Here is a 17,631-nt window from a genome sequence, read left to right as displayed (position 1 = left end):
TTCTGATGCTGGTCGTGAAGCGAAGTGTACAGTTGACCGTTGCTTCCGTTGTTTTTTAAATTGCATCGAGTGAATTTGAATGATGCAGATCATCGTCATATTCATGCCGCTCCACCAGCAGCGGCTCGCCCATAGAGGGCGCTGGGGCGCCGACCTCCCTGCCAGTTTTTTATTTGTATTTAAAAAAAAAATCTTTTAATAATCTCTCATTTTGAAAAATAATCTGTGTTAATTACATGATATTAATGGTTTTACTCTAGAATGTGTTTAGAACTCTCCAGAATGATATTTGGATGTTGGTGTAGTAGTAGTAGCCAATAGGCTGTCTTCCCTGGGCTCCAGTTCGCTCAGCCCTACAGTGCTGGAATTTAAGCCAATAGTTCCCCGGTTGCTACGCAAAAAAGTTTATATTTCGCCAATCATCGTCGTGTAATTTTAAGGTTTAGGGGCTCTGAAAATATCGCCTGTAGTACCAAGATTAGTGATGGGCGATACCACATTTTTTTGATGCGATACGATACCGATATTTTTTCTTTAAATTTAAGCGATACTGATACCGATACCGATACTGCTATCATTTTTAAAGTGTATGAGAATTTTTCATTTTTATAATAGAATATAATTACAATTAAAGACAAATTACGACTTGTACTGGCCATTAATAACATATTTATTATAAAAGGTTAATTTAACAAAAAATTTAAATGTTTAAACCACATTCTTCCAAAAATTATGATGAAATAACGTAAATCCTAAAAACATTAACTGTGCATTTTTTCACTGTCATTTTAAACAGGCCATTTTTCTTGAACTGTTACACTTACTGTACAGAACTATTACTGAACTGTACTGAAGTTTCCTATCGCAAACTTTCATTTGTGTGCGCGCACAAACACACTTATTTTTATTTGCCTATTTGTACCAAGTGACAAGGGATTACACGTAATAGGTTAACTAATGACCAGCTCTTTGTACCTGGATACTTTTTGCCTCCCTGGAAAGTCTCCTGTAACGTCTTTTGTCGGACAGATGAAGACTGGGCAGAGGAAGACTGGGCACCGATGCCGTGAAATTTTGTGGTGCCTTTGAACTTGCTTTGCGTGGTCACGATGAGAGTGACGCATCAGAAAACCCTGGCATTTTCCTGGGTCTAATTGATCTTATGGCCTCAATCGACCGTGAGTTGGAGGTGCACCTGGAGAACGCCACTGTTTTTAAAGGCACTTCGAAGACCGTGCAAAATGAACTGTTAGACTGCATGTTGTCAGTTCTCAGAGACCGCATTCTGGAAGAGGTGAAACAGTCGGACTATATTGCCATTCAGGCAGACGAGACAACCGACATCTGCACTCATTGTCAGCTTGTTCTTGTGCTACGGTACATAGATGGCCACAACAGCATTCAAGAACGTTTTTTTGAGTTTATCGCGCTTCCAAATGCGACCGCTGATACGATTGCCACTGCATTATTGGAAAGGCTAAGCACCATCCTTCCTGCGGGACAAGAGAGAAAATTAATTGCCCAGGCCTATGATGGTGCCGCAGTGATGAGGGGTGCTACAGGTGGAGTGCAGCGTATAGTGCAAGACGTCTACGGGAGTGCATACTACGTTCACTGTTATGCGCATCAGTTGAACCTCATTATGCAGCAGGCAACATCCCAAAGATCGGGCAGTTTTTTTCAGACATTGGGGGGTTTTCTACATTTTTTTCCAAGTCATTCAAACGAACGGCAGTGCTGGATGAAGTGGTGGCACACAGACTTCCAGGTGCTTCAACAACGCGATGGAACTTCCACAGTCGTGCTGTTAACACAGTTTACGAGCACAAAGATGAACTGGTTAAGTGCTTCCAAACCATTCGAGACAGAGGAGACTTTGATGCCATATCGAAGAGAGAGGCCGGGGGTTGTATGAGAATGTTGGAAGATGAGGTTTTCTGTTTCATCCTGGCGTTATTCCACAAAATCATGCCACATGTAGACATGCTGTTTAACCATCTGCAGAAGAGGAACATAGACTCTGTCTTCATCGCAGGGATCACCCAGAGGTTCACTCACAGCATACAGGTGATCAGGTAGGCTATGATTTTGCATATTGGCTAAAAACATGCTTATGCAGCCTAAACAATAAAAACATAAATCCACATGGCTTAGCACAACAGAACCTATCATAAATATTACAATTTCGCCACCATGTTAGACTAGTGAATTTATTTGTGATGAATCTAGATAACATTGACTAGGCCCAACACAACAATAGCACATATTTTAATACAGATTTATTAAAATTATGTTTATATCTCCAGCAAGTTGGTTTCTGATAAAGTAGTTTCAGGGTGGACAGTGACTTGTGAAACTTATTTTGGATCAGGGACTCCGTTCCTTCTCTAGTTGAGGATGAGGAGTATAGGGGACCCGTACAGGAACCACCCCCGAAGAGACGGAGGGCAATGGGAGAAGAAACGCAACAGCATCTGGCAATAGAGGTAAGCAGTAATAGAAATTCTGTTTCTGTATTCTATAGCCTATATGTATTTGTGTTTGTTTGCACATTTTTGTATTCTGAATTGTCAAATCTATCTACTTTTTTTCACATTTGTGATTTTATTAATTAGTGCTATATGGTTTGTATGTGTGAGTGAGCGAGAGAGAGAGTGATAGAGACCGCCAATAAAGCGAGTGAGTGAGTGAGTGATAGAGACCGCCAATAGAGCGAGCGAGCGAGCGAGTGAGTGAAAGCTAGTGTCTGTATTGTAATTAATAAAACTTACTTGCTCATAACAAAATTGTAACTGCTATGAATATGCTGATTTTATTGTATTGTTGAACTGAGAAATGTGAAAACTTAATGTTTTCTGTGCTTACTCTTCTACAATTATGTATAATTTCATAGGTGTGTGATACCATTATGAGCCATGCCAAGGAGAGGTTTTCTTTCACCAATCATCTCATCAGTGCCACTCTGTTGCAAGGAGACTTGTTCCCACAACACAGCAGAAAGTTCCCAGATTCAGCACTAGGAACCACGGTGGAAGCCTATCCCATGTTGGACAAAGCCAGACTTAAAACAGAACTGTCCCTTATCTATGAAAATGAGGACTTCCAGGGTTGCAGTGGTGCACTGGCTCTCTTTCAGGTTGTAATGGAAAATAACCTTCAAGACACATTCACTGAAACTGTAAGTCTTCTCAAGATCCTCATCACCACACCAATGACAACAGCAGAATCAGAGAGGTGCTTCTCTACTTTAAAGAGGATCAAAACGTTCCTTAGGAACACTATGGCACAAGATCGCCTCAACGCTCTGGCTATACTCTCTATAGAGAAGAAACTCACACGGGACATTCCAGATTTCAACACAAGGGTCATTGAGAGATTTGCCACTCAGAAAGATAGACGAGCAAAGTTCCTGTACAAATAAGAGTTCTCCATCCCCTTCACTCACTCACCCCCCCCCCGCATTCACTCCATCTACCTCTCTCTCTCACACACACACACACACCCCCCCCGCATTCACTCCATCTACCTCTTTCTCTCACACACACACACACACACACCCTCCCGCATTCACTCCATCTACCTCTCTCTCTCACACACACACACACACCTTCCCGCATTCACTCCATCTACCTCTCTCTCTCTCACACACACACACACACACACACACACACTCACCCTCCATCTATCTCTCCAACTCACTCACTTTGAAAGACACATACACACGCTGTCATTCTCTTACTCACTCAGTCTCTCTCTCACTCACCACACCACATTTCACACACATTTGCCATTAAAATATTGATCTTAATAGTAATGTAACTATGCTTGCTTTGTTTTTTTTTGTTCACTTTTTCCTATCTGGACACTGAGCGATGTAACTTGTTCATTATCATTACCTGTGAGACTTGATTTCTACATGGCAGTTCAATTAATATTGTCTTTTTAGACCATTGGTATTGACTGGTTTGAGTTCTTTTATTGGTATAGGCAAGGGACATGGACTAAAATGCACCAGAATGCAGGAAATCACATCTATGAAATTAAAAAATTTCTGGGGGAGGATCCCCCCAGATGCCCACACACACACACACACACAAACAGCCCCACCTAAAATATTTTTCACCAGCCGCCACTGGTGACAGGTGTGCACGCGCAGCTCACTGCATCACAAGCCTTGCTGTCTTTGATCTCATGCGCCTATTTGACACTTAAGCATTCTTGTTGTATTGCCAACACTGCAAGTTTTTACTGCAACATTGCATGTAAACACGTTCGTGCAGAACACCTGTTTTGGCAGATATCCATAAATCAGGACAGGGAAACACCACTCCCACAATCCGACAATGTGTCTATTATTCTATTCTCTTGAGGCGTATTCTCCTCCCCTCGCAGTGACAAAGATTGTTGCATTATACACCAGGGAATGTTATTCTAACTGTCAACGTCTGTGACACCCAGACAGAAAGTAAGAGTCCCCGGCATGGAGGAGAGAGCGTGGCGGAGGTCCTGCGGGCTCACGGGGTCAAATTCGTCTTTACGTTGGTGGGAGGACACATCTCGCCCATCCTGGTGGCCTGTGAGAAACTGGGCATCCGCATCGTCGACACGCGGCACGAGGCCACGGCTGTGTTTGCAGCCGATGCCGTGGCGAGACTTTCCGGTAAGAACAAATCTAAGAAAGCAAGAGGGTCCTTCGTGTTGCATGAGGATGTTAGATGGTGATAATCTAGTGTTTTGCCCCTGTAGGCACAGTGGGTGTGGCTGCAGTCACGGCCGGACCTGGACTGACCAACACTGTCACTGCGGTGAAGAACGCTCAGATGGCCGAATCTCCTCTGCTTCTTATCGGTGGTGCAGCTGCTACTCTACTGCAGGTCAGAAAGTTACTTCAAGGTGCACTTTACATACTCTCTGCTCAGCCTGGCGTGCTGGAACACCTCTGCCTTATCTGTTCCTCATATCGCTATTGGTGTGAGATTATATCAGGTAACTGTCCGTCACAGAGGTAACCCCCTGACCGCAACAGTGAGGCTCTGAAAGTAGAAATCATTTTATGAATTTAATTCTAAAACTTGAATATAACATTTCATGCGCAAGTTGTGAGTTTAATATTGAGTCTGTCAACAACTGTGTGTATAAGAATGCTTAACATGCTTTCTCTGCACTCATGAGATTGTGGTAGTGATGAAATTACAGGGTTTTATCTCCATGTATCTCTGACACAGTAAACTGGATGTGTATTCATCACCTCACCTCAAGGCTTATCTTAACTCTCCTGGTTCCTCCCGCCCAGTACAAGTGTACACACAGAGAGCAAATAAGTCAGCAATTACTTTTATATTATTATTGAACCGCTCTACCCGGGATCTTACGAAGCATGTTGAAGAGAAGAAACGCACTAGAAAGAAAATAACAAAGCAAATGATCTAATTTCAGTATGAACAGAAGAACAGGTGTACAGGGATGAAGCTTAAGGAACGGAGCTAAAGAAGAAACTTCAATGTTTGCTTCATTTTTTCTTAAGAATAAAATGACATGCTTTGTTTCTACTTGCCCGGTCAAGAGCTTACAGTATACTTATCTATCAAACCTTTCAGTGTAACAAGCACATCGCATTCTCATGTATATATTAACACGAAGTGTTGAGTGACATTAATGATCAATTATTGTGGAGGGATTCTTTCGCTCATAATTTAATATAGAGGAGTCTCTGACACCATTGTTTGCGCATAATATTTCCTTCTGGAAGACGTATGATGCCAAACAATAAGCTATTAAAAGTAAACTGTTAGCTAGCATTATGATGTTGTGAACACTTATTCTTGTATTATAAAGTCGTTACTTTATATTTGTCGGAATACTTGTGACATTCAATGTTTCGACTTGCTCTGAACAAGAATGTCATTATATCATCATCATTATATTCAAATGAAATTCCGCACTGCTAAAATAATTTTTATTTTTGACGAAAAAGGGTTTAAGCATAAAATAAATAAGTCTATTTATCACAAAAATCTATTTATCACATATAAAAAGAGAATAGTTACTTTCACACTAAATGCTAATGATTTGTAAAAAAAAAAATTCGGCCAATGGTCAATAATCTTTTTTACATATTTAAAGCACAATAAAATGTAAATGCTCCCCTAATTGTTTTATATATTTTAATAAGTAAAATTCTGAATTTGTACATATTGTGTTACGCTGAATGACAATGTAACAGTATTTCAACCAAATTGTGACTTTATTGTCCAAGAAACTTTACGTTGTAAGTAAAAAGACATTTTACTTACATTTAATGTGCTTTCTATGGACACAAAATCACTTTATCAATTTATTTCGACCCATGTATAAAACATCTGTGAAGCTATTCTAACTTCTGATGATCTTTATGGCAAGAACATAAAACTCCTTTTTTTAAATAAAATTAGGATGTGGATATAAATATGTGAGTATTGTCCTCCTAAGAATGTTTTGTCAATCTGATCCCATAAATTCTCATTGGTGCTGAAAAGTTGCAGACATAGTATATCTTACTGTAAAATACATTTGATATGAACATTCTGTTGAGTCGTGTGTGTAACGTAGAAGAGATCCTAGCTTAAGACATTAATTGTTTATGTTAATACAGCGAACAGTAATATTTTAAGTGTGTGTCATATGTGATGGTTTTGTGATCTGTTATAAATATGAAAATCTACAATTTGTACAAGAATAACCCACCACTCTTCCTCTTGACATTCGATTTTTGTGTTTTTTAGGGTAGAGGAGCCCTGCAGGATATTGACCAGATGTCTCTCTTTAAACCCCTCTGTAAGTTCTGTGCTTCAGTGAGAACAGTGAGAGAAATCGTTCCTACTGTGAGAAAAGCATTGGCCGTGGCACAGTCTGGCACACCAGGTAATGCTGCGAATGACCATTTTTTCATTTAATCATTTATCATTTTTGTGAGTGATTGAAACATGTCACTTTTCAGACAAGTTAAGATATAGTGAATCACACTTTCCCTTTCGAGGGAACTCTACACTGCGTCAATGTTGACACTTTGGGGAACGCCAGCAGCGTGACGCATCTGAATACGTTGTGTGAAACTAATCTCGCGACTTATCGTCGCGCCGCGATTTATCGTCGCGCCGCGATGACGTCACTATGACGTCACGAGTGACGCGCGGCACCGGAAGGTATAAATAGGAAGCGGACGCAATGCAAACCAGCTTCTGCCATTTCAGCAAAGCGCTCTGTGTGTGTGAAGTTTATTGTCTGTTTGTTTACGACGTTGTCTAGATTGTTTATTGAAAACTTTATTAGAAATGAGTAGACAAAAGACCTTTAAGCCATGTGTTTCCCCTTGTCCTCGTTTTATTACGGGTGGGGATACACATGAACTCTGTGTTGAGTGTTTGGGATTTGAGCATGCTAAGGCAGCTCTTAAGGGGGATCCCTGTGAACATTGTTTGTGGCTATCACTAAAAACACTCAACTCTCGTGCTGCTTTGTTTGATGAGTCAGGCAAAATTCGCCAGCCTCACGGATCGGGACCCGCTACTGCCGAGGCAGCGCGGCGTCTCCGTTCGTGGGGCTCGCAGATGGATGTTTATGAGGGTGTAGAGACGGCTTCGGCCTTTTCTCAACCCCCCAGTTCCATTGCCTCTGGAAGGGATACGGGAGCCCGCATGGCGGCTTCTCCCGCCCCATCCAGAAGCCCAACGCACTGCTCTAGCTCTGAGGAGTTAGAGAGTGTTGGTTTTCATGCACGGGACATAGATGAGCCCAATGAAATTCCCCTTTCCCCTGGGTATGAGGAGCTGCTAGAGGCTGTTGGCCGGGCGGTAGCCAGACTTGGCATTGACTGGCCCACAGAGCAACAAGAAGTTTTGTCTGTCAGTAAATTGGATGAAAGATTCTTGGAAAAACGGATACAACCTCAGCGTCGGGGGTTGCCTTTTTTCCCCGATTTACACTCAGAGGTGTCCAAATCGTGGAAAAAAACCATACTCTTCTCGCATTTCTTCCACATCCACGAATTTTTCGAATGTGTTAGGGGCTAGAGATAAGGGGTATGGCATGATGCCAAGGGTAGAAGATACGTTGGCCGTGTATCTTTCACCAGATTCGGCATCATCTTTGAAATCCCCGACATTGCCCTCCAAACCATGTAGAGTGACATCTAATTTGGTAGGCAAGGCATATATGGCTTCAGGTCGGGCTGGATCATGCCTACACACCATGGGTCTATTGCAGGCATACCAGGCCGACTTGCTGGGGGATATTAAAGAGGGCGAGGTAATAGATCCAAGTCTGCTCAACGAGTTGAGAACAGCAGCAGATCTTACTCTTCGGGCCACTAAGGAGACAGCCCAAGCTGTTGGGCGCTCCATGTCAGCACTGGTAGCCACAGAGAGACACCTGTGGGTAAATCTGTCAGGCATTAAGGAGAGAGATAAAACTGTGCTGCTTGATGCACCTCTCTCCTCTGAAGGCCTCTTTGGTGGTGCGGTCGAGACAGTTGTTGACCGTTTCCAGGAGACAAAACGCCAGGCTGCTGCGTTTCATAAATATTTACCTCTCCGCTCTTATCCCCAGGGGTCTGCAGTCCAAGGACAGCCCCAGCCATCTACAAGCTCCTCATATAGGCAGCAGCAGAAGCAGAGTGTAGCCACTCGAACCCCCCCTCAAAGAGCTTGGGGGTCGAGGCAGCAACCTCCTAAACCTGCTAGGCAGGCGAAGCCGGATCTGAGAACAGTCATCGTCTCAAACCGGAAGGCTGCTGCAAAGAGGTCCTGATGTGTTTTCAGGACATCCGAGGGCGGCTCCTCTTGGAGGACTGAAAAGTTCGATCCTTCCAAGAAGTCCTCAGAAAATCTTTACGCTAACCCCGCCGTCCAAGACGTTTCGGGGCACGTCCATTTCTATTACATGGAATCATCAGAGTCTACCCGAAGATGCTGTAGACCTAGTGAATCTGCAAATAAAATCAACAGTCCGACCATCCCCTGCCGGTCAGCCGCTTCAGGGCATCGGGCTTCACACAACCGACATCAATGTCGAGAGGTTGACCCCTTAGCATACCTTTCTCCACGAGTGGAGAAAGCTTTACAAATTCTAATGGGGTAGTAGAAGGGTAAGAGTTGTCTCTCTTGGTGAAAGGGGCCATAAAATATGTTCCCCCCCATGAGAGTCAGATCGGCTTTAAACAGCCGGTACTTCACAGTCGGAAGAAGGATGGAGGGCTGAGGCCCATTTTTATATCTGAGAAATCTCAACAAATCTGAAGAGATACAAGCTCAAGATACTCACTGTCCCTATTATTGTGGCCGGAATCAGATCAGAAGACTGGTTAACCACAATAGTGCTGAAATTTGCATACTTCCACACTCTTATCCTTCCTCAATATCGGAAGTTTCTCAGGTTTGCTTTCGGGGGCAAAGCTTACCTATATCGAGTTCTTCCATACGGCCTTGTTCTTTCCTCACGCACCTTCACAAAATGCATGGATTCAGCCCTTGCTCCATTGAGACTTCAAGGGATCCATATACTAAATTACATAGACAACTGGTTAATATTAGTTCAGTTTCACAATATGGCGATTCGACATTGAGATCTCGTTCTCGACCATATGAAGCGTGGGGGGTTACGGCTCAATGCCAAAAAGAGCAACTAAACTCCTCAATAGAGGTAGTATAGGATTCGGTCACGATGCAGGCACGATTGTCCCCTGCACGTGTCGAATAGATCCTGACAGCAGTGTCCAGGATCAAGTAAGGTCATGCTTACACTGTCAAGCATTTCTGTGAATTTTTTGGTCTAATGGCAGCAGCGTCCAACGTGATTCCTTTGGCCTCCTGCACATGAGATCTTTACAGTGGTGGCTAAAAGGCAAAAGGTTTTCCTCGAGAGGTAACCCGTTCTGTATGATCAGGTTAACGCGCAGATGCCTTCGTTTCCTGGTTATATGGAAGAATCCTTGGTTTCTCAATCAAGGGTTGAAATTGGAGTGCAGCATCACCAACTGCACAAATATTGCCTGGAGATTAGCTGTACTACAAGTACTGAGGTACTTCCTTCCAGTCCTTAGAGGCCATCATGTTCTTATTAACAGAATACGATAGTTCTCTTACATAAATCTTCAAGGGGGCCTGAGACTACGCCCTCTCTGCAGACTGGCGCACTAGGTTCTCCTATGGGCCCAGGAGAAGTTTACATCGCTCAGGGCAGTGTACTTCCCTGGAGTCCACAATGTGGGAGCAGACACGCTGTCAAGGCAGGGGCTGAGGCCCGGGGGAGAGGAGACTCCATCGACCTGTTTGCGTCCCAAGAGACGTTTCATTGTCCTCTGTGGTCTTCATTTACACGCCCAGCTCCGTTGGGACTGGACACCCTGGTACAGACATTGCCACAACGGCATCTGTAAGCTTTCCCTCCGATCGCTCTGCTCCCAGGACTTCTAGAAAGAGTCCGACATACATTAAAGTGTATGTGGCAGCTATCTCGGCCTGTCACCCCCTATACCCGAGGGTTCTCTGGGGAGACATCCCTTAGCTGTTCGGTTCCTGCATTGAACCATGAGGATGAGGCCTTCATCTCAGGTGAAAGTTCCTGCTCTAGACTGTGATTCTAGAAGGGCTTTCCCAGATGCCTTTTAAGGCCATTGAGTCTAGCTGGGACATTCATTTATCCCTCAAGCTAGCCTGTCTGGTAGTCATTACCTCTCTTTGGAGGGTAGGCGACCTTCAAGCTTATCAGCTTCTCAATCTTGTTTGGAGTTAGCTCCAGGCTTTTCATCCTCCACCTCACGAGATAGCGGATAACCGAAGGTAATAATTGTCATGCCCTGTCTGGGCGTTAGAAGAATATGTGCAGGTCTTCTTTATGACGAAATTCTAACCGACTGTTGCTCTGTTTTGGACCTCGTAACAGAGGTCAACCAACCTCTAAGCAGCCCATTTGTAAATGGATGGTAGAGGCAATTTCTTTAGCTTACGAGGTGCGTGGAATACCTTCACCTCTGCTAGTAAGGGCACATTCAACTCGGAGTATGGCTTCCTCGCGGGCCCTTCTGTCGGGCGTCTATGCGGGATGTTTATATGGTACTACAAACTGGACCTCTTTTCTTTACCTGGAACCCAGGCACTTTTGTCCTGAGATGTGCGTGGACACCTTCACACTTGGACAGACACAATGCATTATGGCGTAGTGGGCATTTCGTTCCCCAAAGTGTCAACATTGACGCAGTGTAGAGTTCCCTCGAAAGGGAACGTCTCAGGTTACGACTGTAACCGTAGTTCCCTGAGACAGGGAACGAGACACTGCGTCGTTGTGCCATAACTCCCTGTGCCTGGAGCATTTGCTTCAATAATTTTTGCAGAAGCTGGTTTGCATTGCGTCCGCTTCCTATTTATACCTTCCGGTGCCGCGCGTCACTCGTGACGTCATAGTGACGTCATCGCGGCGCGACGATAAGTCGCGAGATTAGTTTCACACAACGTATTCAGATGCGTCACGCTGCTGGCGTTCCCCAAAGTGTCAACATTGACGCAGTGTCTCGTTCCCTGTCTCAGGGAACTACGGTTACAGTCGTAACCTGAGACGTTTTAGAGAGTACATGACCTGACTCTGTGTGCATAAGTACAGTTTGATGTGTATAACAATTTCACAGGCCCAGTGTTTATCGAGCTTCCCATAGACACGCTGTACCCTTTCCATGTGGTGGAAAAAGAGTTTGCCCCTAAAAACACTCCCAAAGGTCTTATGGGCAAAATCACTGCACGGTAAAACATTTCTCACTTTTTATTTCCTCCAATTTTCTTACGATTTATTTCATTATTAAAGGAAAGGCAATCACTTTTACGTTGAAAGTGTTTTTGTTTGTTATCCGCCAGGTATCTTAAAAATCACTTATCTAACTTATTTGCTGGAGCTTGGGAAAACCGTGATCCCTCCCCACTTCCCGTTCACATCCCGCAGGCCACAGAGGATGAGGTGAGACCTGTCAATCATTTAATGGCCATTTGAGATGTATTATTAATTGCTTTTATGGTTGCGTCACATTAGATCTCATTTGATTCTCATCATCTTTAACATGAACCATAACAGGGCAGAATGAAATGATCTAGAAAGCTGTGACTTTTACTTCAGACACGGCAGATTAGATCTTATTTACATGACTCGGTATTCAAGTTGTTTCATTCATTTCCAGATTCAAAGATGTGTGGAACTGGTGAGCCGAGCCAAGAAACCCGTCATACTGTTGGGCAGCCAAGCAACCTTGCCGCCTACACCTGCAGATGATGTCAGGTCATTTAGCCATTCTGTCTTTACCCAGTTTGTGTCATACTCGTTCATGGAGTAGTTCATCAATCCCCTTCTGGATATTAAACCTATTGTCTTTGTGGTGCCAGTCTAGATATTTAAAGACACCCCTCCTTCATAAAACAGTAAACATTAAACATTTAATATTGACATATACTGGTTGACACCTTTACATTTTTTTAAATCATATCGTGAAAAAACCCGTTCTGCTACTTTAGACCTGCTTACTATTTATTTTTCTTTGCAATAAAGGGCATTAGAAGTATAAAATAACACTCAAAAAAAATTCTCTCAAAAAATTATATTCTCATGTGGTTCAAAACTTCTGGTTCATTTTTATGTGGAAAAGAAAATATGTTGAGAAATCATTTTGGGGCCAAGTCAATGGGGCGGTGTTGTTTGGCTACCAACAAATATCTTCTTTTGTATTCTGCAGAACAAATATTTATTTTTCTTACAAAAAAAGAGTTTAAATCTTGGTGTGAACTATCCCTTTAGGTCCGTAGTTCTCAAACGTTTTCCTTGTTGTACAGTGCATTTTCGACCCTCCCCAAAATAAAGTCGCATAATCCTAAACTAGAATTTTAATAAACCAAAAACATATTCAGTTATACAATGCTGAAACATAAATAATTTTGGTTATTTTTCTAGTGTTTGATTGCGTGAAAAGTATGATACAAATTCCGTGTCCCCCTGGATCAATCTTGGGGCCCCCAGTTCGAGAACCACTGCTTTAGGTCCAAAGGGTTTTTATGCTCCATATGCAACCAACACAGTTACTGTATGTATTGAATAAATTGATCATATAGAATAATGCTTTAGTTGTGTAAGCATGAGCCAAAAACGGCAACAATTATTGATTTATAGCACCCGGACATGTAACTCATGGTTGAAGTTTGAACTCTCTTTTTGGATGTGTGTCTTACAGAAAGGCCCTAGAGTCTTTAGGCATTCCTTGCTTCCTGGGTGGGATGTCTCGGGGCATGCTGGGAAAGAACAGTCTACTGCACATCAGACAGAACAGGAGAGATGCCTTGAAAGATGCTGATCTTGTGCTGCTGGCAGGTGAGTAACAACGCCATCTAGTGTCTTTTTATTTTCTATGGTTTTATACTGTTCGGAATGCTTAGAAAACTAAGCTATTCTTTTTCTAGATGTCAATACATGATTTGTTTTGGTTTGTAGGCACAGTGTGTGACTTCAGATTGGGTTATGGAAGGGTGCTGAACCGACGGAGTAAAATCATTGCAGTTAACAGAGACAGAAGTCAGCTATTGAAGAACTCGGACATGTTCTGGAAACCAACAGTGGCCATTCAAGGTGAAGAAGTGCAGTTTAATTTCTTTCCTGAATACATAATGTATAATACATTAATGAAAATAAAATTCTCTGTACTATAGTATTAACTATAGTATCTAACTAGTTTTAATTCATTAACTGTAATAGGCCTATACTTAATTGAACACCCTATACCGGAGTATCTTGACATTTTACTACAGTTTACTATAGTAAATATTATAGTATACTCTACTACAGTATTTTATCATTTGGGCACATCATTTACATTACACACTTACAATCTTGTGATCAATGTTTTGTAAAGAGACTGTACTTTATTGTGTATATTATATGTATATAAAATATGTATATCTTTTGGGACCTTTTGAAGTTTAAAAAGCTCTGCACTAAATAAACTAGAATCAAAATCCATCTGTAGTGGACATGAAATGGTAAATGCGTCACATGATTTGGGAGGGGTCGTGAGATATGTAGGAAGTGGTTATCGGGCACCTGCTCACCTGTTGTGGGTCAGGAGGGGGTGAATGGGGAGTAAGTGTACTCTTTGTTGACCAGCAATTTATTTTTGCAACATGTTTGTGGAGTAATAATTGGAGTATTGGAAAGCTTTCTGTTTTTTGTATGTATGATGTCCTTTTTGATGCGTCACAAATACAGCACTCCCAGTTTAGCCGCTCAGCGGATTACAGCTACATCATATTTGTATAACTTAAGTTATAACCTGTGTATACATACAGTACATATACACTACTAAAAAAAGGGTTCTACACTGACAATTTATTTTCCAAATGTTTCAGGCGATGCTGGCTCTTTCCTCCTGCGTCTCTCTAAAGCCCTCAAGGGACACAGATGCCCAGAGGAATGGCCTCAAAGTCTGAAAGAAGGAGATTACGTCAAAGAGAAAACTAACAGGTGAACTTTCCCCACCTTTTCTATTCTTGCTTGCATGTCAGCTTTGTCTCAGGAGACTGAATGTGTAAACCTATGACCTATAACTCCCTTTAGTTTCATCTCGCTGCCTATTTGTTTATCTCAGAGCCAAAGCAGATGAGAAGACAGAGATGCATCTGAATCCTCTGAATGTTCTGCACCGGGTGGATGAGCTTTTGAATGAGGACAGCATCATAGTGGCCGCCGGGGGAGATTTTGTCGGCAGTGCTGCTTATATCATGAGGCGGCGCGGCCCGCTGCGCTGGCTAGACCCAGGTTAGCAGGACTATCGATATTTTTTGACCTGTTTGTGAACATCTAAAGCACCGTTTTGAAGGAATTGATGATTCTGTTTTCTGCTATTCACTCCAGGAGCTTTTGGGACTCTGGGTGTTGGAGGAGGTTTTGCTCTGGGGGCCAAGCTCTGTCGACCTGACTCTGAGGTAAGACTGTAAAGAAGTTAAATTGTATTGAATGCTTTGATATTGATCTCTGTTTGACCAGAGGACCTAGCTGACCTGACTGTAGTGACATTTGCCCCAGTTATTGAAACAGCTTTTCCCACGTGGTGCGATGTGTGTGTTACAGGTTTGGATCATTTACGGTGATGGTTCCCTTGGATACAGTGTAGCTGAATTTGATACCTTTACACGCCACAAGGTGGGGAAAACACGGCCAAACCTCACATATAAATAGTTTACATATCTATTTAAAAGACAGGACAGGGCGTAATAGGGTTTTGGATTACATTAGATTTATTTACAAATGAATTAAAAAATCATAACATTTTTAACCCTTTCCATATGCGATCAACAGCAGATGAAGCATGTTATGTGATTGTCCCCATAGACTTATATTGTAAGTGCATAATGCATAAATGCAGTATATAAGCCAGAACGATTGTAAATTAGATGTTTTTTCACGTCATGTCAGACACCAGTGATCGCTCTGGTCGGAAATGATGCCTGCTGGAGTCAGATCTCCAGAGAACAAGTGCCTTTGCTTGGGAGCAATGTAGCCTGTGGTCTCGCCTTCACAGGTGAGATGGTTTACTCTAATAATATTTTCAAAATGTTGTCATAAATGTAGGATTTAGCACGAGTTTGAAGTTTACAGTACACCTCCCGAGTCTTCAAAAAAATATGTGGATCAAGATGTTTTTCAGAAAAAGGATATTGTTGCATGTATGTTCTTTGACCTGTGATGTCATATTACTAACCAGGGAAATTATTTACTTGAATGTTGTTGTACCGTACAGTTCAACTACGTGTAAAATCGCTTTAAAAGAGAAGTCTGGGTCACAGTTATTTACCATTTTTGTTATTTAGTAATTTATTGTTGAGTCTTCCGTAGCACCTGTGACATTATAGGATTGCATAGTGTCCAGCAGTTGTACACTCAAGGAATACAGAAGCACTGACATTTGACTTTCTTCTATACTGTATTTGGATACAAAAGTATGAATTCGTTTTTTTCTTGTTTTCTGTTGCAGATTATCACATCGTAGCTGATGGCTATGGGGGCAAGGGTTACCTGGTTGGGCGACAGGATGAGTCACAACTTGATGACATCATTAAAAAGGCACAGAAGGAAAGTAGAGAGGGAAAAGCCATTCTGTTAAACGTTCTGATTGGGAAAACCAACTTCAGGGAGGGCTCTATCTCCGTCTAAACAGCGACACTGTGCACGATCCTGCCTAGAAACCCAAAGTTCTCTTTTATGTTTTACATTTCAATTTTATGTTTTAATTTTAAAGCCTAATTAATTTATATGCGGTGCACATTTCATTACATTTACAGACTGACTTGTTAAAACAAAAAGAAGTTAAGTTATTGGAATGGAAGCAGAGTATCAAATGTGTGCAACAACATACCAGATTGCAGCGGTGTTGTAACTAGGACAGTTTTTAAAGTTAAATTGGGTGAAACTCAGAAAAAGGACAGGTTGTGGTCATCTTTCTCTCCACCAGAAATAAGACAATATTTCGCTCAAAGAGAGCTGATGTTTAATACATTTTTACATTGTGACATTATTTTATAAGTAAGCACATACATTTACCCAATGTCTCATTATTTAAGAAAAATATAAGTTGTATACGGTGGCCTGGACATGTTTTTTTTCTTGAAGTTCACCAATTTCCTTAAGGAGCAGCAGTGCCTTAGTGTGTCGCTTTGGAAGATCAGAAATGTTGTGGTCCTTTCAATATTTATTTCATGTTTTCCAAGCACATTAATATATGACAATGAAGGACTGATCTGTGTGTTAGTGTGGCTGCTTGTGTGATATATGCAATAGTGTTGAATCTTTTTCATTCAACGGTGTGCCTGAAACTGAAGACCATGACTTTGCAGTTACAGTTATTGTGCATGCTTACTGTATGACGGAATCAGTGGATCATCAAATTGAAGTTTAGAAACATGTTAGTTTTAATCTAAGTATTACCGTAAAATATATTTATAAGAACCTCTGGAAATAAGTAGTCTGTATTTTTTCAATCTGAGACCTTTCTATATCACAGTTCTTTTCCTCAGGTTTGTGATTCACAGAATCATTTAGGTATTGTTATATAATTCATCAAGATGTTTTGATTGCAATAAAATCACGAAAGACTCATAAACATCATTGAGAACAGCATCTTATTTCACGCCTTCTGATATTCAGAAGCTTCTGGGGCTTGTCAGTGGGCTCCCAGTGGAGAAGATGATTCTGGGAAAGGTTGCTGGACAACCTGGTCTCCTTGGTCCGGCCTCAAGCTGAGTCTCTGGAGCATTTGAAGAAGCCGCTTTAGGACCAAAGGCCTTAACCAGGATCGCTTTAAAGCTGATTTAGGTCATAACCACCAAATGTGGATTTATAATCCCGCTTACTTTCTCCTTCCTCCATAGCATTACACTACTGCAAAGGTATTTTCATCTTCAAATAATGTCAAATTAAAAGATAAGATGGCCAAAACTGTGACTTGAGCACTAAAGGGCAAACCACTAAATGTTTCCATATGTTAACACTAGTATTGACAAGAACCAACGAAGCCCAAAAAATCAGACACAAGTGTGTGAACGTTTCTTAGTTTTAATTAATAAGCACTCCATCTTC

At 41.9% G+C, this 17,631-nt stretch overlaps 1 protein-coding gene across 1 annotated transcript; it reads left to right on the top strand.

The window, feature by feature from the left end:
- Positions 1-1,385: 1,385 nt before the first annotated feature.
- LOC306891072 (2-hydroxyacyl-CoA lyase 2-like) lies at positions 1,386-16,209 on the top strand (the record flags this gene model as incomplete). The annotated part of the gene is made up of 15 exons (XM_079451077.1): positions 1,386-1,409; positions 4,459-4,660; positions 4,747-4,874; positions 6,762-6,900; positions 11,657-11,768; positions 11,880-11,979; positions 12,197-12,294; positions 13,238-13,374; positions 13,495-13,629; positions 14,406-14,520; positions 14,645-14,814; positions 14,911-14,981; positions 15,127-15,198; positions 15,472-15,577; positions 16,031-16,209. 15 exons carry the CDS (start codon positions 1,386-1,388, stop codon positions 16,207-16,209), a joined length of 1,788 nt encoding a protein of 595 aa, XP_079307203.1.
- Positions 16,210-17,631: the final 1,422 nt, after the last annotated feature.

Source organism: Barbatula barbatula (assembly GCF_947034865.1).
Source record: "Barbatula barbatula genome assembly, chromosome: 2".
NCBI classification, from domain to species: domain Eukaryota; kingdom Metazoa; phylum Chordata; class Actinopteri; order Cypriniformes; family Nemacheilidae; genus Barbatula; species Barbatula barbatula.
This window is presented reverse-complemented; position numbering and strand designations above follow the sequence as displayed.